Genomic DNA, 24,780 nt, shown 5'->3' with positions numbered 1-24,780 from the left:
TTGCACCAGACCAGGCACAATTGCATCCATTTTGGGGACACTGCCCTGGGGTGGCGGGCAGCAGGGCCTAAGTAGGGAGGTGCGGAGGGAGGCGGCCCACTGCCATTCTTGGTATGGTTCTCTCTCCAGGAGCAGAGCTCCATCTGGCCTCACTCTGGGCAGCTTATAAGGCCTGGTGTGAGTTTTGTTTATGCAAGTGCAGCATAAAAGGAACAAATCCGCCAGCACCGAGGCTGCTGCCTCTGGAGTCCTTTTGCATACATTTTTTCAAATGATAATTCACTCTACCCAACCCCCTTCTCCACCCTCCCCACTCCCAAGGCCGATTTATTGAAAAAACCACCTTATATGGTAATATTGCTAACACACCGTCAGCTGGCCTTTTTAGGGACTCTGTTTAAAGAAGATCCGCCTCTGGGGTTTTATATTGCTCTGGTATTTATGCCAAAGACACACCAGCCCTCAGTCACTGGGAGAAGGACTGCTCCTACACTCGGTGAGTACTATACAGCTCCTGCTGTCTCTGTCTTTTTGGGGCCGCCTGGCCCCCTGGGTGCAGGAGGCGCCTTCAGATTGGCCTGGCTTTCGTGACGCTGGCCTAGGTCACACGTCAAGGCCCTTGGTGTGCAGTGGTGCCTGCAAGCACACTGCTGCCTGCCAGTAGAAGGCATTTCTGGCCATGGGGCATCCTAGGGCAAGGGCAGCACAGAATTCAGCTCCCTGCCCTCTTAACTAGGTGCTGGGTGGAATATGTTACCTGCGCGCTCTCCCTTCTCACTGCTCACCGGGGCCAGTGCAGATCTATACCGTGTCCTTTGTCATGGCTCAGACTGTCTGGGAGGCTGTTTAGGGGAGCAGATGCTTTTCAGAGAAATGACTTCCTAGGGCATTTAAATCCAAACCAGTCATAGCCCTTGTGTCTGTGAGATGTCTTGTTGGGGATGGGTGAGTACTTTCTTCAGACCACCTCTTGTCTCTCTGACTTCTGATTCATGCTTGGGCTAAGCGATTTCTCAGTCTTGAAGGCTCCAGGGCCATTGGAGGACGCAACAAATCAGAAGTAGGGTGGGGTAAGAGTCCCGGGGCATCATGTGATTTCAGGGCTAGAAGGAAGTGGAACCATCTATTAACAATTCATTCTCCGATGAAGACACTGAGACCTGGGGAAGTTAAGACCCTCACCCAGCTGTGAGACCACCACCAATGTCATTGTCTTCCCCCAGCGACACACACACACAGACATGTGAGCATCAATAATTAAGAGGAAAATAGACCAAGGGACTGTGCCCACTTTTGCGATCAAACTCCGCTAACATGTCTTTACAGCTGAGGCTGGCCGGTGTAGTGGTGCAGGCCTTGGAGACAGACTACCCAGCAATGGAAGTAATACTAATAATATCTCCCTGGCAGTGCTGTTGTGAGGGTTAAATGAAATAATATTTGTAGAAAGTTCCCAGCTCAACACTGTCAGGGCCTGGCCCTGAGTGCTCAGACCTTAAATATCACCTGGACAGCTTGCTAAAACAGATTGCCTTACCCCAGATTCTGACTCAGTAGACTGGGGTGGAAGCTGATAATTTCCACTCCTAATAAACTCCCAAGTGAGGCTGAGGTGGCTGGTCTGGGACCATACTTTGCACAGAGAGGCTTTAAGCTCTTGCTTTTACCATTTGAATGGGTTTAGAGTTTGAGGTTAGCCCTTGGGCTGCAGAGAGACAGAGATTCCTGTGACAGAGATGGAGGGGAACTAGAAGAAATCTAATGAGTAGATATTATATGTCACACCTGGGAAACCAGGATGGGCAATATGACATCATGACCTTGAAGCTAGATTTCTTTCCTCCTTCCCTTTATTCATTCTGGCAACATTTCTTGCGCACTTGTTATGTAAGCAGGCATTGTCCCTGCTCCTTAGGGACAGAGTAGGGACTCTGCAATCACTAGGAGAGACAAATGAAAACCATGGAAAAGATAAATATATGAAAGGGGTAAAGCCCAGGAGCCCCTCACCCAGCCCAGAAGTTATCAGGGAAGGCTTCCCGGAAGAAGTGGTACCTAACCTGGGTCCTAAAGTCGGGATAGTCCCAGGACAGAGGACAGTCCCAAAGCGGTTGGGACTGTTTAAGTGGCTCAGCTCCACTGAATATAGATTTCAAGGCAGCAAGCAGGGAGTTCTAAGGTCAGAAGAGGAGGTGGGGCCAGATTACTAGGGCTTTCTACTGCTGCTGCTGCTGCTGCTGCTGTTAAGTTGCATCAGTCATGTCCAACTCTGTGTGACCCCATAGACGGCAGCCCACCAGGCTCCCCTGTCCCTGGGATTCTCCAGGCAAGAACACTGGAGTGGGTTGCCATTTCCTTCTCCAGTGCATGAAAGTGAAAAGTGAAAGCAAAGTCGCTCAGTTATGTCCAACTCTTTGAGACCCCATGGACCGCAGACTCCCAGGGTCCTCTGTCCATGGGATTTCCCAGGCAAGAGTACTGGAGTGGGGTGCCATCGCCTTCTCCACTAAAGGACTGGGCAATGGGGCATTGCAGAATGGTAACAGCAAGAGGCCTGCCCCCTAAAAGGACTGCTCGGGCAGCTGTGAGGGGAGTGGGCTGGAACAGGGCAAGACTGCTACAGCAGGGCACTGGTCCCAGTTGGTGCACAGATGCAGAGATAAAAGGCCTGAGGCTTGAGGGGAAGGAGCAGGGAGGATTGGGGGATCGGGCCCCATACTGGGCGGGGGTACAAGTCTCTGAGGGGCCAATCCAACTAGAGGGCATTGATGAAGATGGCAGTCTCAGAGATGGAGTTGAGGTGCCCGGGCCATGGGGCTCAGGAGGGGGGTCAGGTCAAGATCTGAGCAGGGGGAGAGAGTGGCCAGGATAAAAGCCAGAACAGCAAGTCCAAATGGCAGATTCCTGAGGACCAGAAGGGTTACGAGCAAGAAGCCATTTTTAATTTAATTAGTATTAACCAAGTCAAGGTACCCTGAAGTTAATAAGAGGTGCCACTAGAATTTTCCACCATAGGAATGTTCCTTGTGCAGTCATTGTATGGATATATGCATTTGCAGATTATAATAGGCAGCTGCTTAGCTGTCAACTGAAGCCCTCACTCCAATCTATTTCCCCAACTATTACTTGAAATCTCACTATATTTGAGAGGCTTTCCTTTTAGGACTCAAACTTTTCACTGAAATTAAAATGCCTTTGGGAACTGGCGTAAATTCCACCTTCCTTTCAATAATCATTGATTGGTGACGCAGGTCCTTCATCTCCTTCCAGTGTGGCGGACTTCATCCTGGGAGCAAGTTCTAACGGAGAAAATAAGAGAGATAACAAGAATTATTATTTTTCAGTCCTTTACAGCAGGGATTGGGAAACATTTTCTGTAGAGAATAAAATAGTAAATATTTTAGGCTTTGTGAGTCTAAAGGTCTCTCTCACAACTACTCAATTCTGCCATTGTACTGGAGCAGCCACGAACAGTATGTAAATAAATGGGTGTAGTTGTGCTCCAATAGAACTTTATTTATTATTTGAGTTTATATAATTTTCTTGGGTATTAGAATCTTATTCTTTGACTTTTTTGCAACCATTAAAAAATATCAAAACCATTCTTAGTTCAAGGGTCTCACAAAAACACGTGTTGTGGTTTGCAGACTACAGGGTCCTGAGTTTACTGACCCTGATTTGCACTTTATAAAGCACTTCATTTCCATTATTTCATTTGATCCGTTATCCCGGGAGATAGATGTCACCATTTCCATTTTACAGTTGAGGAAACTGAAGGCCAGAGAGGGAGCCGTGGGACTGAGCCATGGGAAGGGGCATCTGAAGGGAGGAGAGAAAAGAAAAGAGGGCGGGAGAGAACTCTGAAACCAGACCTTCAGAGTGAGGGTGGGGCGATCTCACCCCTGTTCTCGGATTTGCTTGGGGGTGGCCAGGGGCACGTGTGGGTGAGCAAATCCTTTGCACTCATTACGTCTTTGGGTTTTGGCCACTTTTGGGGGAGGAGCGGGGAGCTGTGTTTCTAACTCTGTGAAATCCTCAATGAAGGCCAGATGTAGTATGTGCTGAAAGGGCCAGAACAGTGTGCTTGGGTTTTCTGCGAGTGCAAAGTGATTGTGACCCAGGAAACCACAGTGACGTTGGCTCTGGTTCAGCTGACATGCTCGAGTCTAGCCACAAATTACCAGCAAGCGGCTGAGTGAGGTTTAGAATTTCCCCCAGCAGAGACCTTCCAGGAGAGGCTGGCTCCAGGGTCCAAGCCTTCCCCCAGAGGGCCCCCGCCGCCAGCTGCCCTCCCCTGCATTCACTTCCCTCGCTTCTCATTTGGTTCCAACTTCAAAAAAAAAGCAGATCTGAATCCACCTCAAGTGCTGCAGAATGGCACGGCTGACAGCTTAAAGTCACTCTGTGGCTTGTCTCAGCTGCTGGGAAGTGAAGTCCAACACTCTTTCTTCCCGGAGTGCAGAACTTCAGGGGGAGACAATAGGGTTCACCGAAAAGCCAGCCCGGCCTGAACTACAGGTCACACGAGAGGGGGACCCCAGAGGGAGACAGTCACAGAGGTGCAGCTTGGCTTCTTGGCCACCTTTGGAGGTTGTTTTCTCCCCAAGGTGGACCACCTGCTAGAACAAGGGCACCCAGCGCTCTGTGACCAGCTTGTGAAGACTATCCCTTCATGCTTCTAAACCATGTGACTGAGCTGCCTGGGGCTGTGGGCACTGGGAGTTCAGCTCTCAGGGGCAGAGCAGACTGTCACGGCGGAGCCCAGGCAGGTGGTGGGACTGTCATCCGACGTTTACTGAGCCTCTGCTTCGAGCAGCACGCCGGCTTGGGGGCTGTAGACGTAAATCTAGATCTTGTCACAGCACGGGAGGGCCGCAGAGGCTCCGAGAGAGAAACGAACACTGACCCTTTTGTTTTAGGGCTTTTGCTGCCAGCAGTGCTAGGGAGACAGAGAGGCAGAAGCAAAAACACCAAACATGGAGAAGTTGTGTGGGCGTCACTGAGGTGCTGGGGAAGGGGCAAGCCCAGGCTTCGGAGCCTCATGGGCTGCAGCCAGCCCTACCTCTCCCAGTGAGCAGCCTGAGAGCTACGTCCTTTCACTTTTCTGAGATTTGGTTTGCTTATCTGTAAGTAGAACTGAGAATATCTTCACTCAGGGCTTCTGTGAGGATTAAATAGATACTATGTGTGAAAGGCCTTCAAATTTTAAAAATTAAAGATGTGTTTTTACCAAAAATCCAAACACAGAATATACTGTGTTTTACCTAACAAGACAGCCTGCACCTTTTCCATGGCAGTAAATATTCTGCTCTATTATAGGTAGGTTTCTGGCAGCTAGTTAACAAGCATTTTATTTACTATTCAATAACTTTTTTGGCATTAAAGTGGGCCAAATCTTTGCACTCACCCAAGGATAAATGGGCTTCCCTGGTGGCTCAGCTGGTAAAGAATCTGCCCGCAATTCAGGAGACCTGGGTTCAATCCCTGGGTTGGGAAGATCTCCTGGAGAAGGGAAAGGCTACCTACTTCAGTATTCTGGCCTGGAGAATCCCATGGACTGTATAGTTAATGGGATTGTAAACAGTCGGACACAACTGAGCAACTTCCACTTTCCCTTTCAAGGATAAATTGCTAGAAGTGTATTTGTGAAAAGACATGTGCATTTTTTAAGACTTTTGATAAGTATTTGTGAATTTTCCCTCAGAAAGGTAGTCCTGTTCACCTTGTCAGCTATGAACGGAAGCTCACCTTCCCACACCTCTGCTGGCAAGTGTAGTCCTAAAGAGCAGACACAGCTTTCAGGCTGGAGGTGGGGTCAGCTTTTATCCTGACTCCAGAACACTGCTGACTGTCCACAAGACCCCAGGTCCTTCTCACACAGGCTGAACAAGAACTCTCACAGTTTGTTATTCAGACTCACCTTCGCAACTTCATATTTATCCTGTTAAATTTAATCTTAGTGAATTTAACTTGTTTTTCTCTGCTTTTTGAGATCATCTTAGATTTTGATCCTTCCAGCCAACACATGTGCTTTATCTGGACATATGATCCGCATGTACTCTCTATTTTCGTCCAGTTCATGTATAAAACATGAGAAAGGACCAAGAGTGGAGTTCTGAGGTATATCATTGCCTCCAGGTTGACAGTGATCTATCAATTAACACCTTTCGGTGACAGTAACTCAGGTAGCTATGAATATGCCTAATTGTTTTATTGTTCGGCCTACATGGCTCTATCAGTAGTGATGTCACAGGAGAACTTGTCAGATGCCAAGATCAAATTAAGCTCAATTTCTCCCACCTTCTCCTTCATTTCTAGCCAGGGAGTCCTGGGGAAAAAAGGAGGCTATTTGTTGTTGCTAAACCCTAGTCAGTTATAAGAAATCACTGCTTCTTTATAATGCTTTCTTTAATAGTGCCTTCTGGAAACCCACCTAATTTGGATATCAAGATTACCTGAGGTTTTAGACATCTGCCTTGTTTCCCTTTTTGAACACTGGAACTTTTGCCACCTCCATCTCCTGACAGCTCTCCATTTCTCCATGGTTCCAACATGGCAGGTTAGAGAACTTCTCTGCAATCCAGAAACTGTTCAAACCAGAGACAGCATTGTTTTGAACAACTAGATACTTTTTCTTTGTATTTTTAAAAAACTTTTTATTTTATATTGGAGTATTGCCAATTAACAATGTTGTGATAGTTTCAGGTGGACAGCAAAGGGACTCAGCCATACATACACATGTATTCATTCTTCCCTAAACTCCCCTCTGATGCAGTCTGCCACAAAACATTGAACAGAGTTCCCTGTGCTATACAATAGGATGTTGTTGGTTATCTATTTGCAGTATAGCAGTGTATACACGTATATCTCAAACTCCCTATCTCTTCCCCATTGGCAACCATAGGCTCTGAGCAACCAGGCACTTCCCTTCAGTCTCTATCACATTTCAGACCTTCTTGTCTTCTTACCAGTGTTTGTTCCATGCCACTGAGACTGGTGGGCCAAAAAGACTGAAAATGCACTGTTGATACAGAAGCCTGACAGGTGATGGGAGATAGAGTAGTAAACAGGTTGGGGGAAGCGTGTTCCAGACCCTGCATCTAAAGGTCCAGAAGGGACAGGAGATGACATAGTTCGGAGGATGGAAAGAAATTCCACATAGCCTCAGTGAGAAGGCCAAGGAGGGGGTCCAGACAGGAGATGAGTTTGGGGACACAGGCAGGGGCCAGACCTTGTTGGGCCTTGTGGGCTGAGTGAGAAAGTTGGGACTTGCTCTCCATGGCCAAAGGGATCATGAGGGTCAGCAAGGACAAGCAGGGTTGGATTCTAGATGTCCTGGTGGCCTCTCCCCAGGTGTGCACACTGCTTTGAACAGAACAGGAAGGGCTTCCTTTTAGCCCGAAAGTTGTGTGAACAAGCTTTTGCTCAGTCTCTAGGTAGCCTTTGGCATTCACAGGCCCGGGGCTCTTCCTCTTTACCCTGGTCGTGGTCTGTGCTGTCCTCCTCCCACGTAAGGTCGTATGGGAGTCGGGGTCCCAGGTGTCTGCAGCAGCTCTCTTCTTCCCCTCCTGCTGCATGTCCTGAACAAAGCTTGGTGGGCTCTGCAACCACCTTCTCTTTCCACGCCGTGTGCCTCTCTTCTCTGGACTCCCATCCCCCTCAGCTGAGACTCTCTCCACCTCCCACCTGGGGCTTGCCAGCCGGATAGCGATCTGCACACCATCTCCTAGACTGCCACTGCTTCTCCTTTGTCACAAGCGTCAAGAACTTGTCGGGTCACTCAAAAAAAAAGAAAACCCGCAACACATGGTAGAAAAATTAATTTCCTAGTCAGTCTGCAGCCATCCCAATTCAGTATCAGCCCTGGAGGAAGGACTTCTCTGTTTTTTTCCATCTGAAGTGACAGGGGCAGTGAGTCCCATCATGAATTCTCTTGCTTTCCTTGTCCTCCAGGGGCTTCTATCCTTAGGATTGCACATTTCACCTAGAACTGCTCCATCTTCTTTTTTTCTTAATGATATGTTGTGACTGCTTTTAATTGTAAACTGCACATGGATACAGTCTCCTTGTTAAAAATTAAAACATTACGGGCACTTCTCCTCCCAGTCCCTTTCCCACCGCCAGGTAACTGCTACAATCAACCTTAGTTTTTTTTTCTCCACCCCCCCGAACTTTTCGCTATGTGTTCACATCCACAAAAGGAAAATTATGGAAAATGTACAATATTTTTTGTGCTTTAAATAAAACTCACAAATTTTTTATGCTGGGCCATCTATCCTGCAACTTGCTTTGTTCACTCAGCAGAATGGGTTAGAAACTTGTCCACATTAGTCCATGTTGATCTGCCTGTCCCTTCCCTTAACCTCAGTACAAGATTCCGCAAGGGACATTTAGGCAGTGCCAGATTGCACACTGATGTGTTTTTCTGATTAAAGAGTGCCAGTGTTCCCACAACCTAGCCAACAGCTATAATGAAACTTCGAATCTTCATGAGATGGGTGAAAATGGTCTTATTTCATTTGCATTTCCAAATAACTAATGAGGCTGATCACCTTTTCAGGTGATTGTTGGGTATGTGTATTTCCTTTTCCGTCAATTATCTATTTCATAGTTTTGGTTTTTTTCCCCCTTTTAGGCTATTTACTTTTTTCTTATTGATTTATAGAAGTTCTTGTATATAGTAAATGATAACCCTTATTATGTTTATTGCAAGTTTTTTCTGTTTCTTTTCTAAACTTCAAGTCTGTAGAGAGTTTTTCCATTGGATTAACACTTTGTACCTTTTCAGGTCTTTGAGGGGCAGGTGGATTTGTTTGTGAGGGCTGCCAAAATAAAGTATCACAGACAGGCTTAGCAAGGGAAATTTTATTTTTTCACAGTTCTGGAGGTTAGAAGTCTGAGGTCAAGGTGTCAGCAGGGCTGGTTTCTCCCGAGGCTGCTCTCCTTCGCTTGTAGATGGTTGTCTTCTTGCTATGTCTTTACATGGTCTTCCTCTGTGTGTCTCTGTGTTTTAATTTTCTCTTGTAAAGAGCCATTCTATTGAATTAGGCATATTTGGTACCAGTCGTAATAGATTAATGATCTCATTTTACTCTTAATTATCTCTTTAAAGGCTTTATCCCCAAATACAGATACATTCTGAGGCACTAGGGTTAGACTTCAACACAGAAATTGGGGGGTACACAGTTGAGCTCAAAACAGCAGGATAGAGAGAGGGAAGAGGCCCAAATGCCAGAGCACAGGGCTGGGTCCTTGCCTGTCCGTCTGGAATTAGGTCCTAGTTGCCGATGGGGTCAGACCCCAAAGTCGAGAAGATCGCCTCCAACATGATTTTGAGAGGTGGCCACCTGCCTCTCTTCTCCCCAGTTCCCTAGGTGCTCCAGCCCCTGGTTCACTCGGCCACACTCACCATGTGTGAAGAGGAGACCACTGCGCTCGTGTGCGACAATGGCTCAGGCCTGTGCAAAGCTGGCTTCGCAGGAGATGACGCCCCCCGCGCCGTCTTTCCTTCCATTGTGGGTCGCCCACGTCACCAGGTACGTGCTCACGTGGACCCAAGGCTTTGAGTTCCTGGGAAGAAGCACTGCATTGTGGCTTCCATGGGGAGCCGTGTGTGTGTGTGTGTGTTTCAAGTAAAGTAAGAGGGAGAAGTGTATGGATGAGCCCTTTTCTCTCAGAAAATGACATGTTTTAGGACAGAGGAGGGAGACACGCCCGCGAGAAATCATCCGTCTTCTCTTCCATCGTTTCCCCATTCATCTGCATCTGCCTCACCCTACCTGCTTCAGTCTGGTTTCCAGTGGGAAAAAAAGGACATTCTTCTTGTCTTTATCCTTCTTCAGAGACTGTCCAATGCCTGAATCCCTCCAAGTAGAACCTCAGCCAATTCCATTCTCCTTCCTTCTTTTTTGCATTGCAGGGTGTGATGGTGGGAATGGGCCAGAAAGACAGCTATGTGGGGGATGAAGCTCAGAGCAAGCGCGGGATCCTTACTCTCAAATACCCCATTGAACACGGCATCATCACTAACTGGGATGACATGGAGAAGGTATTGGTGGCCTCCGCCTGTAATGTGCTCATCTGAATATCATCAAGACCTTCTGCCCTGTCAACTCGTCCTCTGTGATGTTTCTCACATCTTTCTTTCCTTCCTGTCCATGCTCCTGGGCATTCCCCAGGCTAAGTTGCCAACATCTCTCACTGGCTGATTCCAATGGCTTCCTGACTGATTTCTCTGTCTCCTGTCTCAATCGCCTAATTCATTCTCTGTGCTGTTGCAAAGCTTGTCTTTCTAAAAACAGACCAAATCATGTCACTTGCCTCCTGGGACTCTTCAGTAGCTCCTCACTGACCAGCTAGGTTCCTAACTCCGTGTCTGGCATCTGAGGACCTGGTCCAGCCTAGGTCCCAGTTTTATCCTTTCCTGCAGCTTTCTTCCCAGCCCAGTACTTGTGCTTCTTTAAAATGCATGGTCCCCTCCAAAAAGGTGAATAACTTCTCCTCTTTATTTTCCCTGTCATGACCTCAGACATGTACATTGATTCTATACTATTATGATGCTTCTCTAGTGAAAAATTTAAGTAAGAATCACTACTGGTTTCTAGAAGCTTTTTTTCATGTCAGAAAATGGGAGAAGGGGCAGACTTCCCTGGTGGTCCAGTGGTTAGGACTCCACGCTTCCACCACAAGGATGAGGGTTCCATCCCTGGTCTGGGAACTAAGATCCTGCATGCCGTATGGTGTGGCCAAAACAACATAAAAAATATCAAACTTTCACTAGATACCTAGGAAATACTAATATCAGGAACAAAACCACCTGTGAATGATAAATGAAAATAAAATATCTAGAAAAGGAAGATATGGGGGTAATTTTTAAATAGTAGTTTGTGTTCAACAAAATCACATGCAAAATGCTAATAGAACCTTTCTAATATTCTTTTTTAATTGAAGTATAGTTGGTGTACAATATTTCTAATATTCTTTTGATAAATTCCACTGACAGTTGTCTGAGAATTCTTGTTTCTGCAATGACTGTCTTTTGAAATGTAACAGAGGGCTTATTGAGCAGCTGCAGTCTTGCAGCTGGGAATAAAGAAAGCTGATTTGAAATCTGTGCTTCACACACACTTTTCTCTAAACCTTAAATTCAGTCACTCTGAATGAGAGATAAACAGACAACAAATGCAACTGCTTTTTGTTCCACTCTGTGGGGCAGTGAAAAGCACAGACACTGGAACCAGAGGCAGGGAGATCTGGGAGCAAAAACTCCCTCTAAACCTCAGCTTCCTGATTTGTGGAAATAAAAATACTTTCTTCACTAGGTTACTTTGAAGGTTGAATTAGGCAAATAGTATAATCCCAAAGCATGGAGCATATTTAATGCTCAACACGTGGCACATATTACTTGTATATGTCTAATAATATCTAATTTAAAAACAATAGACAAAATTTTTATTCACAATAGTAATATGGATTCTTTAAAGAAACTCCTAAAAATACATTACATGCTTTAAAAGAAAAACTGAATAGGATAAAGCTGTCAAATTTTTTCAAGTTGATTTATAGGCTCATTAAAAGTAAAGTGAAAGTCGCTCAATTATATCTGACTCTTTGCAACCCCATGGACTGTACAGTCCATGGAATTCTCCAGGCCAGAATACTGGAGTGGGTAGGTCTTTCCCTTCTCCAGGGAATCTTCCCAACCCAGGGATTGAACCCAGATCTCCCACATTGAAGGAGGATTCTTTACCAGCTGAGCCACCAGGGAAGCCAGAATACTAGAGTGGGTAGCCTGTCCCTTCTCCAGTGGATCTTCCTGACCCAGGAGTTGAACTGGGGTCTCTGGCATTGCAGGTGGATTCTTTACCAACTGAGCTATCAGGGAAGCCCTCATTGCCATTCTAATGAAAATCTCACAATTTTAAAAACTTCATAATTTGATAATGTATATACATTATGTATCAGTCACTATATTCAAGCTAATAACATACCTACTACCTCACAGTTTGTTTTTTTTCCCTTGTAGTGAGAACGCTTAGGATTTACCCTCTTAGCAAATTTTAAGGACAGTATTGTTACCTCTAGTCACCATGCTAATATATTATGTTAGATCTCCAGGTTTACTCATTCCGCATAACCGACCCTTTGTGCCCCTTGACCAAAAGCGCCTCCCTCCCCCTCAGCTCCTGGTAACTCCATTTTTACTCTCTGCTCCCTTGAGTTTGACTAAAAATAACACAAGCTTTAATTATGCAAGATAATTATGAACTATGGAGAAATAAATAAAATTTATGAGACTATTATGAATAAGGAAAACTGACGGAAGACTTGCTATATCTGAATATTAAGATATAAAGTTATATAAATTAAAACAATCTGATGCCAGTACAGAGGTAAAAAAGAAATACATAGTAAATGTAACTTCTAAGACCAGAGGGGAAAAAAGGATTATTCAGTGAATTATTCTGTGACAACTGATCCATTATTTGGGGGGCAGGGAATATGTTTATGGCCCTTACCTTATACAATTTCATTAAACACATCAGTTGAATATAAAAGTTGAATATAAAAAAATTAATGAGAAAAATACAATATAGTAAGTATGAGTATCAAATTTCTGGTGAAAGAAATCATAGAAAGAATAACAAATGTGATTTCTTAAAAATCATAATTTCTAGTATGTGAAAAATAAAACCAAATTTAGAAGGCAAACAACAGATTGCAAAGAAATTTCACAACTAGTGTAATAGAGGATTAATATAAACAACTAATGTAAATTGATCATTAAAAACACAAAGTCCAATTGATCATTAAAAACACAAAGTCTCCACCAGACAAATAATCAAGGGACATGACCAGACAACTGGCCAAATAGAAATGATTAAAAGTTGAAAATCTGAAAATTATTTGAAAAATTATTTAAAGTTTTACTTGAAAATTTGGAGTAAAACAGCTAGGTGTTATTTTTATCTGTCAAGTTATTTCATATTTTAAGAATGAGAACACTGGATGCAGATAAGGGTGAAATAGGCAATTTCTTATTCTGAAGTAAAGACAAAATTAGCCTCTTTGTGAGTAATAGAAATCAAAGCATTTTCCAGCAGTCACCAAGAGGGCAACACTCAGGCATGAGGCTGGAGCTGACCTGAGAGCTTCAGGTGTGGTACTGGTGGGAGCTGGGGAAGCATGCAAGGACCTCAAGATGCCAGCATATACACATGGTCAGTCCAGTGCTTCTTTAGGAGATGCAAAACTCAGAAAACCAATGGTCATTGAAATCATAGAAAAAATTTTGAATGCCTTAGAAAATACTTTTCTATATATGGAACAGTGACCTTTAGAACAACAGCTGCTTTCCCTGGAATATTGGGAAACTTCATTTTCAGGCATTGCTTCAAGGTTAAACATGATGCTTTGAAGACATATGCATCATTGACTGAACTTCCATTTTTGTCCACCACGGTCTCTTACAGGCTTCTTATAACAGATGCTTTGTATTTAGGTAATACAAGCCAGGAAAATTGTGTTCTGAGAAGTTCACTGATTGGCATGGCATGTGGTGTTTTATACCCCACTGCTTTGGCTTTTTATAAAAATGGATGTCTGGCAGTCAAGTATACTTCCATCAAAAGGAAGGGTTTTATTTTATTGGCTGCTGCCTTGTCAAACAGAGATAAAAGCAATGGTGATTCCTCTCATTTTTCAGGCAGTCTTTGGGATATTTCATGGTTTTCAGCATTATGCAATATTTGAAAGTACATTTGAGAAAACTGTATGTGAAGATTAACCAAAGAATGAATGGATACTGAATCAGCTGAATGCCCTTTTTTATGATAAGGACTCAGGCACTGCTGAAAGAGTTGAAAGTGATTCTAGATGGACAATTTGTTGTTGTTGTTGCAGAATGCTTGCTTTGCGGTGCTGTGCTGGTCTCTGCCATACATCAGTATGCATTAGTCACAATTGTATGTGCAGCCCCTCTTAGAACTTTTCTTTTTTGGAAAACATCCTGAATAGAAAAAAGAAAATGTAATGGGTACAGAGATAGTTTTCACATGATTATAAAAAAAAAAAAATCAAGGCTATCCTGAATAGCAATGTGATTAAATATATGATGGTGATGAGTTATGACCAACTGTTGTATAAGCATTAAAATAATTTTAAATTCAATTTATTAAAAATAAATATTTCCTATGAAAAAGAAAATTATTTATTTATATTAACTGAAAAGTGATAGGAAACAAAGTTGAACACAGAAGTGTAATCGTAGTAAGTAATAAATGAAAGCATATGAAGTGAATAAATGATAATAATAATGAATTTGAAAATACATAAAGATGAAAGATTAGGAAGAGAAAAAAGCCAAAGTGTTAACTGTTTATTAGTAAGTGATGGAAATATGGGAAATTTTTATTCCTCTTAAAGAAATTTTCCTAATTTAAAAATTGTCAACATCTTTAACTTTTAAAGTACTTCATAACTTAAACTTCAAAGTACTTTATAAAAGCTTTTGAAAATGAAATAAAATGAAGTGCAGATGGTTGGACCCAACACCCAGAAAGATTCTGATTTATGGGCCTGGGATACAGCCTGGGAAGCTGCAGCTATGGCAATTATCCCCGCACAACTGAGGCCACATTTGAGGAAACACTGACATCACGTAATTAAGCCTGATTGCTGTCTCTCCCGTCTCCTGTGACGCCTCCACAGCCTGCGGCCTCTGCCTGGGCCATTTGCTCTGCCTCAGGTGCCCTTCTCAGCCTCTGGAGACCTTCCTTTGCCTTCAGGGCTCTCTCAGGTCTCCTAGAAAATGAACTTCTCCTGCCTCTTCCTTCACCTGAATATGAATGTGTCTTTGCATTTTGTCTTTTTGACTGCTTTTCTCCACTCTAGACTTGGAAACTAAGGTTACTTTTAGCACCATCCTAGCACAAAACCGGAGGCCCATAAATACATGGGTACAATGGACACAAAGGACTCTGTGCCCCGCCTCTGAGGAAATCAAAGCCTTGTGTCCCTACCACTCTGCTGAATCCCTCTGAAATGAAGGCTCTTGTTTGCTGTCTGGATCACTCAGAGGGAACTGAACACAGTGGGAAGAAGTAACTTCCTCTAAAACTACCATGCAATGTTTTCAGAATCTAATATTGTGCCCTGTAACTATTAAATATTCAATATATATAAGTAAACTTATATATAAGGCTTCCCCGGTGGCTCAGATGGTAAAGAATCCGCCTATAATGCAGGAGACCTCAGCTCAATCCCTGGTTTGGGAAGATCCCCTGGAGGAGGGCATGGCAACCCACTCCAGTATTCTTGCCTGGAGAATCCCATGGTCAGAGGAGCCTGGTGGGCTACAGTCCATGGGGTCACAAAGAGTCAGACACAACTGAGTGACTAAGCACAGCACACATATAGAAGTAAAAAAAAAGAACTAGCTTCACCTAAAGCAGTGATTCTCAGCCAGGATAATTTTGCCTCCCAGGGGCATCTGGCAACTTCTGGAGACATTTGTGCTCCTCACAACTGGAGAGGTGCTACTGGCATCTAGTGGGTGGAAGCCAAGGATGCTGCTAAACATCCCGTAATGCACAGGTCAGCCCCCACGATGAAGAATTATTGACCTCAAATGTCAAAGTGCTGAGGCTGAGAAACCCTGCTCTGAAGAAGAGCCCGGTCAATAATAGACAGTGACAGTCCATGAATATCTGTCAGGCTTCAACAGGAGACAGTATACACTCAGCTGGGGTTCTGAATTAATTTAAGGAAGGACTACTTACAGAGGTGTGAGCAGGTTAGGGAACCAGAAAGAGAGGCAGAGACACCAGAAGCTCTTAGAGCTGGAAGGCTGAAGGGCAAGGGCGGCGAGACTAGAGGTGAGTGAGAGCTGGAGCCTGAAGAGGGGCCACACAGCATGTGCTCAAGGAGACCTCCGCTTGGCCAGGAGGGCGCCCTGCCCTCCTGCCGCCTCGCGCTCTGCAACCCCTTGCTGGTATCTTCGATCAGCCAAACACAGCCGGAAGCCAGAGAGCTGCAGTGCACCTGGTCCCTCGGGGCCCAGGGGAGACGAGGGAGCGGAGTAAAGAGGAGCCAAGGTCACATGGAAATAATCAACACACCGAGTATGTTGGCCCTAGGTCCGAGTCCTGTCTGGGGCCCTGATGAGAAGGAATATACCCTTGAAAGAGCGATCAGAAATTCCCAGTGTTGATGGGCCTCCTCTCCAGATCCAGTGTATTCTGAGACCGTTAGGCCATCCTCCCCCAATACGGACATGCCAGTTGGAATTTCCCTGCCCACTGAGAGTCTGCTGGCCTCATCTGACTTTTCTCCCAACCAGATCTGGCACCACTCCTTCTACAATGAGCTGCGGGTAGCCCCTGAGGAACACCCCACCCTGCTCACGGAGGCCCCTCTGAATCCCAAGGCCAACAGGGAGAAGATGACCCAGGTAAGAGGCAAGGAAGACCTGAGTACCAGCACAGGAACACTCATGGACGCTTGGCCAGATTCTTTTTCCCAACTGTGCATCAATGCAAAAGAGTTTTTTGAGGACCTGCTGTGTGTGCAGTCCATGCCAGAACCCATGGGAGGTGGAAGCGGGGTTAACAGGCACAGGTCCCCCCTTAATAAAATTATCAACCATTCTGTGGGCCAGGAGAGCTGTGATTTCTGATAGTTTTCTGTTCTGCATTGTTCCTTCAGATCATGTTTGAAACCTTCAACGTCCCCGCCATGTACGTCGCCATTCAAGCTGTGCTATCCCTCTATGCTTCTGGCCGCACAACAGGTAAGTAGCCCTGTAATCTGTTCCCTTTTTGACTTGAGGGGAAGAAAGGGAAAACTGGGCTCCTGGAGAGATTCCTGTTCAGAGGAATCAAAGGGACAGCCAAAGTCCAATGAAAACCTGGGTGAGGGATAACAGAGGGAAGCCCAGGTAGAATACAGGTGCAACTCCACCCAGTATAGCTGAAGAGAATCTACATGAGCAAATCGTGACCGCAAGGGCCATTTCCATCACAATAGTTAGTCCGGGAGCTTGTGCACACTTTCCAACAGTACTGAAATATTTCTGCTCATGAAGCAGCAATGGCAGAATCTGTGATGGTGGGTGTATAAATATGAGGTGGCCTTGGCATAGAAAACTCAGGAAAAACAGAGGGAACTTCAAAATGAAGTGATTTTTAATAAGGGCTTGACAGCTAGGAAATGGCAATCCACTCCAGTATTCCTGCCTGGAGAATTCCGTGGATTGAGAAGCCTGGTAGGCTACAGTCCACGGGGTCGCAAAGAGTCGGACACGACTGAGCAACTTCACTTCACTTTGACAGCTTCCAGAAACATCTTTCAAACATTCATTCATGTATCCATTGATTTGTCCCTTTATTCATCCATTCAAATATTCTCCAATACTTCACACCATGTGCCAAACACTGCAGGCCATGGGCACACACTGGGAAACAAGACAGATCAGCCATTTTGCAGCAAATACAGTCTGGTGGAGGAGAAGAAATTAAAGGGTAATTTCACTGCACGTGGTAAGGACAGTGACGGGGAAATGCAGGTACACACAGTTTTGTCTCCTGCGCCTTGCGCTTGGTTTTAGGCTGTGGATGTCATGCTCACACGCCGCGTGGTGGTCATTGTGTGTGATGCTTCCGTGATTGGTTGGCTGATTTTACCATTTCTCTGATGCAGAACCTTTAGGTTGCCTCCAATTTTTGCTTATTATAAGTTATGCTGTAACCAATGTCCTTGTATAAGAGTAAGCTACTGATCTCTGAATATTTATTTTGGATCTGCCCTTTACTGAGACATCTTATTAACGCTAATGTTTTCTCAGTTGGTCCTCTCAGGTCTTTTAAGTATGGGCTACAGTCCGTGGGATCTCAGAGTCAGACACGACTGAGCAATTAACATACACACCACTTTATCTGCAAATAGTGATGATCCTCTTTCTTTTTGATAATAATACCTCTTATTTCTATTTTTTTGTCATAGTGCATTGGCTAGAACATCCAGGATAATATTAAATAATAATAATAATATAGTAACAATATTGTAATGTTTCCCCATCAGTTATATGGCTGTTGGATCAAGAGGGATTTCTTATGTTGAGAAAACTTACATCCTTTCATGATTTACTAAAAGTTTCATCAGTAGAGAATGTTCATTTTTTTCAAGCTGGTTTTTATAGCCCTTTAAGTGCTAACGTTCTAATTGCATGAGCGCATATGTTAGTTTGATGCCTGAAGGATATGCAAATTATTCACTCTAACTTAAAGAATGTGAATCCTAGATGCCAATTGACAAGTATGCATTTTTGTGAAAGTGTTTCAAGGAATATAAGAAGAGGAGATGTTTCATTTGCCTTCCAGAAGCCTACAGTTTCATTTGGGAAAATAAACTGACATACACAAAATTGACGTACACAAAAAATATGATTGATAATTCTCACAATGGGTGAATTTTCCAGCTGCTAAAGAAAAATATGGTTGCTGAGGATCATTTGGTGACAGGTCCCAGAAAGAAACAGATGGAAAAAATGAAGGGTTTCATAGGCCTTATCTCCTCTGTTCTTAGGCATCGTCCTGGATTCAGGGGACGGTGTCACCCACAATGTTCCTATCTACGAGGGCTACGCACTGCCTCACGCCATCATGCGGCTTGACCTGGCCGGCCGCGACCTCACGGACTACCTCATGAAGATCCTCACAGAGAGAGGCTATTCCTTTGTGACCACAGGTACCCATCCTCTTTCTGGACTTGACTTGAGCTCAGAACCAAGTCTGATCTAGGACCAGAAACTCTCATGAGTAATGAGAAGTCAGTGGCTCTGTGTCCTTAAACTCTCTTCGGGTAGATAGGGAGGCCATAAGCTGGGGTTGGGGCCCTGGACCAGACCAGATAGTCAGGGGAGCCTCTTTCAAGGGACAAGTTTCCCAACCAAGACACCCTGGGGAGGGGTACCAGGCTTAGACCTACTCATTCTGAGAAGTGCTTGTCTTCACCCTCCTTTGACTGCTTTCACAGCACACCCTCCTTCCCCAGGAAGGAGGATCAGAGCTAGTTTTTATGGGGCTGAATGGTGGCAAGACTGGTGGTGCATTTCATTACCTAGAAGTGTTTATGGTTTGAGGACAAATGGAATAACTAAGGTCTAATTGGCCCCCAGGACAGGAAGAATTTATAGGTAGGGGCCTTTTTAGATTCTGTACAATCCCTGCATATAAGCCTCCATCTAGATGGGAGATGTGTCCTGCAAGGCCCTCAGGAAGGCCTGCAGCTTTGTCAAGACAGAGTGATAAGACCTAGATGAAAAGTACATGCAAAGTTTTGCTTGAGAATCAAGCAAATCTTGAGCCTGAATCCAAAGGACAAGGAAGAAGGAAGTTAGTTTTCATGGAGACCAAAATGGGACAACCAAACTGGCAGAGCCGAGTATCTACTGTCTGTCATTTCTACTCTTTCTAGCCGAGCGAGAAATTGTGCGAGACATCAAGGAAAAGCTGTGCTACGTGGCCCTGGACTTCGAGAATGAGATGGCCACGGCAGCCTCCTCTTCCTCCCTGGAGAAGAGCTACGAGCTGCCAGATGGGCAGGTCATCACCATTGGCAATGAGCGCTTCCGTTGCCCAGAGACCCTCTTCCAGCCCTCGTTCATTGGTGAGGTTCTGCCTTAGTTCTGGCCAATCACACACACTGTTTATTGTTTATACTTACCCATATTTTTCCAGAAAGGGCTGAAAATACATGAACAATACAACTAGATAAAATCTAATTTTAAATAAAAGGGTAAGAAAACCAAAATAAAGGAAAAATGGGATGGGACTATAACATGAAACTAAGAATGAGGTTAAAACACAAAACTCTTCTTGAATTCTCGCCATTTAGATCACGGGGTCTGAAATTTATAGGAGTAAACAGAGTGGATTTGGGGGTCAGACCTGGTTTTAACTCTTGATTCTGGTCCTTCAAGCGCTATACCTTGGACACGTTACCTTCTTCAAATCTCAGTTTTTTTATCTACAAAGTAGAAATCATGATAGTACCTACTAGATGGGGATTAAATAAGATAATGTTTAATACAAGGATAACTATCATCTTGAGAAGTATATAAGAGAAAGGCCTGTTAGCAAACGTTGACATACAATGTAGTGGTAAATAGCAAACTGGATAAAGTGCTATAGGCCTAAGAAATCAGGCAAGGCCTCTCATAAAGCTGAATCTTTGAACAGAACCTTGAAGAATGAGCATCACCTTATGGTATCTGGGTATGGAAGGAGTGCAAAGTGGGGAATAGCATGCAAGGCAGATGGAAAGCTTGTGAGAATTATGGAATATGTACACATCATATTCTATTTGGGACATCATAGGTGAAGTGTGTGTGTGTGTGTGTGTGTGTGTGTGTGTGTATGTGTGCGTGTGCACGCATTCACACACGGGGAATTGAAGAGAGCTACTGGGTCACACAAAGGGCGTGGGTGTTAATCATATCAGCAATTTCAAATCCCCTGGAAGTCTTTAAGCAGCAGAGTAGAGAAGTCAGAATTTCACTTTAGGAAGATTCCTCTGTCTACAGTGTGGAATAATACCACATGGAAAAAGACTAGAGTTGGGGAAACTCAGGTATGTGGGCATGAGCTGTTTTGGCAGGCAGGACCTTTTACTGTGGAAGATCTTGGTTGTAGACAAAGGTGGCTAGATGTCAACTAGTAGGCAAACACAATGATTGTTATGTCCTTAGAATGGGATATTTTTTGGCTATAACTGACTAACGTGGAAGAACCTTGAAAACATTATGCTAAGTGAAGTAAGCCAGACATGAAAGAACAAATATTGTATGGTTTCATTTATATGAAATGTCCAGAATAGGCACATCTATAGAGATTGAAAACAGATTATTGGTTGCCTAAGGCTGGAAAAGGGGAGAAGGGGAAAATGGAGAGTGTCTCCCAATGGGAATAGAGTTTCTTTGGGGGGTGCTAAACATGTTCCAAAATTAGACTGTGGTGACGGTTGTACAACTCTTTAAAGTAAACTATACCTTAAAGGGGTGAGCATCACGGTACATGAATTATATCTCAATAAAGTTGTAAAAAAAGTGATACAATGGAAGCATCCCTCTAGAAATATTGTCATCAGGCAGCAGTGTGAACGATCACCCAGAACAGGGGAAACTCAAGGCCGGGCAGTGACCAGTTAGAGGGTCTGATCTTACAGTCCAGTAGGGAGGTGACTGAGGCAAGTCAGGGTAACTGTCCTGATAGAAGGGTCACCTGAGGAGCTGTAGGTGTGGGGTGGGGAGTCCTGACCAGATATCGTGGTCTCTACTAGGCATGGAGTCCGCTGGAATTCACGAAACAACCTACAATTCCATCATGAAGTGTGATATTGACATCCGCAAGGATCTGTATGCCAACAATGTCCTCTCCGGGGGCACCACCATGTACCCTGGCATTGCCGACAGAATGCAGAAGGAGATCACAGCCCTGGCCCCCAGTACCATGAAGATCAAGGTGAGTGCTGCCCTGGCTCCCCTCGTCCTACTCTTTGTACAAAGACCTGTGTACTTGGGTACACGTGTCCAAGTCAGGCTGCCAGCCCTACAGCTTGGTGTCACCTTTATCCTGGCCTGAGGCAGATTTCATCTTGGGCAGCGGGGCGGAGGGTGAGGGGTGTGGGCGCGGAGCATGTTCCTGGGACCCTGAACGGGAGACACATTTATCCTGGGCTCTTAAGCACAATCTCATGGACACTGTACAAGAAGGAGGTAAAATGAATTTGGAATGGAGAGAACGTTGAAGGCGTTGAGAAGGAAATGAGATTGAAGAGGGAAAGAAAAGGAAGAGGCAACACCTCACCATCTTTAAACTTTAGAAAGGACCTGGGAAACCTTTTTAAGGTGAAAGTTCCAGAGAGAGAATGTTGGCTATAGGACAGGCTACAGGGACATGGCTCGATTCCTGGATAACCTCTGACCTGTTGTCCCATCTCGGCCGCAGCCCCCCCCCACTGCTGCTCACCTCATAGGCCTCCTCAGCACAGGAGCCCACCTGTCTTACCACCCCTCCCCAGCCTCTGGTCCCCCAAGCAATCAGACAGACCCTTTCAGGATTTCTAGGAACTGTTTTGCTAGTGGGGTTAGAAAAAGAAAGTGAAAGTGAAGTTGCTCAGTCATGTCTGACTCTTTGTGACCCCATGGACTGTAGCCCACCAGGCTCCTCTGTCCATGGGATTCTCCAGGCAAGAATACTGGAGTGGGTTGCCATTCCCTTCTCCAGGGGATCTTCCTGACCCAGGGATCGAACCCAGGTCTCCTGCATTGCAGGCAGACGCTTTAACCTCTGCGCCACTAGGGAAGAACTAGAGGGGTTAGAAAAAGGTAGGCGCCAAATAGCAATAACAAATAGGTTGAAAGTTACAGAGTCTCATGATAAAGTTGGCCTCTGAGCTGAGGAAGTGTGTTCTATATGTTAATAATCTAAGAACCTTTTCCACAAAGGCCTCCCTGCCCAGGGAAGCAGAATGGGCCACCAGAAAACAGGTGAGCACCTCTGAGCTCTTCTCACCTGGAACCACTGGAGTGTGCCAGGCCTTGGGCAGTGTTTTTTTCACTAAGCCCATGTGTCAGGATACCAGACTTGGCCTCACCCCCAGATTCCTGTTCAACAGTTACGGGGTATCGCCATCACCAACACTGACAAACGGACTCCAGTGATTTGATGCATATCCCAATTTATGAGCCTATGCCCTGAGTTTAATAACATGGCCAGCTGTTCAGGAGTTTAAGATCTGCTTAGTAGACATGCTCAATGGGAGAACAGCTTAAATAAGACCAGAGGAAGGGAAAGGGCACTGCAGGCAGGGGGAAGAGAGTGAGTAAAGGTGCCCAGGGGTGTGTGCGTGTACAAACTTCCCAGCCAAATTGGACAGCAAGATGTGTGGGGGAGATGAGGCAAGCTCCAGAATACGGAAGAAGAGAGTAGGGTGGAAATGGGGCTGAGATTTAGGGCCACCAGCCCAAGACAGCCCAGAGTTTTCTCACAGCTAGAGCTGCCCAGCACTAAAATCCTTTACCTTCTTAGTGGCTGCGCCAGTCCTTGAGGTGTCTGTCAAAGGAGCCCTGGGGTGACTTTTGTCTGTGTGCAAAAGATAACTTCTCAAGACCCTACTTATTCTGTAATTCCATGATCTCTGCAATTTAGGAAATATGTAGGAAGATTCTTAGGAGACCAGAAAAAATCTGTTTCACATCTGGCATGTTCTAGCATTGGATTCTTAGTCCCTTCAGAAACAGAAGTTAGTTGAAGAGTCAGTCCTTTTGGATCCACTGTTAGGAGAAGTTCAAAGTTGTCTGACATGGCAACGAATTTCTAAAGGCCAAGCTCAGGAATCCCAGTGGCATGTATGAATTTGAGAACTTCTCAGATACAAAGGAAAGGAGGAATCCCAGCCCAAGCTGCCCATGCATCCAGGCAAGAAAAGAACAGCACTCCCCTTATAGATGTCTGTATTGGTCAGCTATTGCTGGGTAACAACAACTGTGAAATGTCAGGTCACATAACAATAAGCATTTATTATTCATGCATCTGCAGGTCAGCTGGGAGTCAGTTGTTTTGGGTCAAGTTTGGCTAGGCAGTTCTGCAGGTCTAGCCAACTCAGGTCAGGGGTGTATCTCTTACTGTGGGACTCAGGCTAAAGGGCCAGTAGCTCTTTAAGGGAAGTTCTTCTCATGAAGATGACAGAGACACAAGAGAGTGTGCCACTTGCATGACTGAAGCACATTTCTAGCCACTATGTCAAGTCTTCTGATGTCCCATTGGCCAAAGCAGATAGGGCCCAACCCATTCTTCTCATGGAGGGGCAGGGGAATGAAGTAGGAGGGAGAGTGACAATCTGAGCAATAGTCTGATCTACCACAAGCCTTCTCCTAGTTCCTTTCTGACCACAGGGGCTGTCCTTTCCCAGGGCAGTCTGGCAGTATGATGAGATGATTCTTGGACCACCTTCCCTATACCTTGGCAACTGACCATGATTCACCACATTTGCTCTTTGCAGATTATTGCTCCCCCAGAGCGGAAGTACTCGGTCTGGATCGGAGGCTCCATCCTGGCCTCTCTCTCCACCTTCCAGCAGATGTGGATCAGCAAGCCAGAGTATGATGAAGCAGGACCCTCCATTGTCCACAGGAAGTGCTTCTAAAGTCACAACAGATTCTCTGGGGACCTCCTTGAGCGTGCTCTGTTAACAATCATGAAACATTAAAACCTACAAGCCTTACTTCTCTGTGTGGAGCTCTTTATCTTCCTGGGCTGTGTCTCACACACAGTGCTAAGGGCTTTTCACACCTTATTTCTAGTCCACACAAGGGCTCTATGAGGTAGGTGCTGCTATTACATATCACAGATGAGGAAATTGAGCTCTGAGAAGTTAAAAACTTGCTGAAGATCACACAGAACCAGGGTTAAAAATTCATGTGTATCTGACGCTAAAGCCTAGGGCTTCTTCTACCAACTTGTTTCCTTTTTCTTTGAACTTTAGTAAGAATGAGGACTAGATGACTCTTGGAGACAGGAGGGTTAAGAAACAAGGGCTTTCAGAGATGTAAGTCCTTTTACTCAAGGGTGATAACAGTAGAGAATGTGAACAAAAAGAGAAACACAGCACTTATAAGATGTAACATATAAGTGGTTGAAACACAATGTTATTTAAACTTAGGTGAAGGATGGTAGTAGTGGGCTTAAGATCTCTATGATCCTTTGTCATTGAGGATTAAGT

The 24,780-nt window shown here is 44.9% G+C and overlaps 1 protein-coding gene and 1 pseudogene across 1 annotated transcript; both read left to right on the top strand.

The window, feature by feature from the left end:
- Nucleotides 1-390: 390 nt before the first annotated feature.
- Nucleotides 391-24,282, top strand: ACTG2 (actin gamma 2, smooth muscle). Its single transcript, XM_040223888.1, has 9 exons — nucleotides 391-496; nucleotides 9,375-9,536; nucleotides 9,920-10,048; nucleotides 16,340-16,450; nucleotides 16,705-16,789; nucleotides 18,583-18,744; nucleotides 19,474-19,665; nucleotides 21,337-21,518; nucleotides 24,061-24,282. The coding sequence occupies exons 2-9, from the start codon at nucleotides 9,411-9,413 to the stop codon at nucleotides 24,202-24,204; spliced, it is 1,131 nt and encodes a 376-aa protein (XP_040079822.1). The 5' UTR covers nucleotides 391-496; nucleotides 9,375-9,410; the 3' UTR covers nucleotides 24,205-24,282.
- Nucleotides 12,807-14,326, top strand: LOC120851260 (annotated as a pseudogene).
- Nucleotides 24,283-24,780: the final 498 nt, after the last annotated feature.

Source organism: Oryx dammah, unplaced genomic scaffold (assembly GCF_014754425.2).
Source record: "Oryx dammah isolate SB20612 unplaced genomic scaffold, SCBI_Odam_1.1 HiC_scaffold_25, whole genome shotgun sequence".
Taxonomy (NCBI): domain Eukaryota; kingdom Metazoa; phylum Chordata; class Mammalia; order Artiodactyla; family Bovidae; genus Oryx; species Oryx dammah.
The sequence above is the reverse complement of the archived record's forward strand: the minus strand, read 5'-3'. Positions and strand labels throughout refer to the sequence as shown.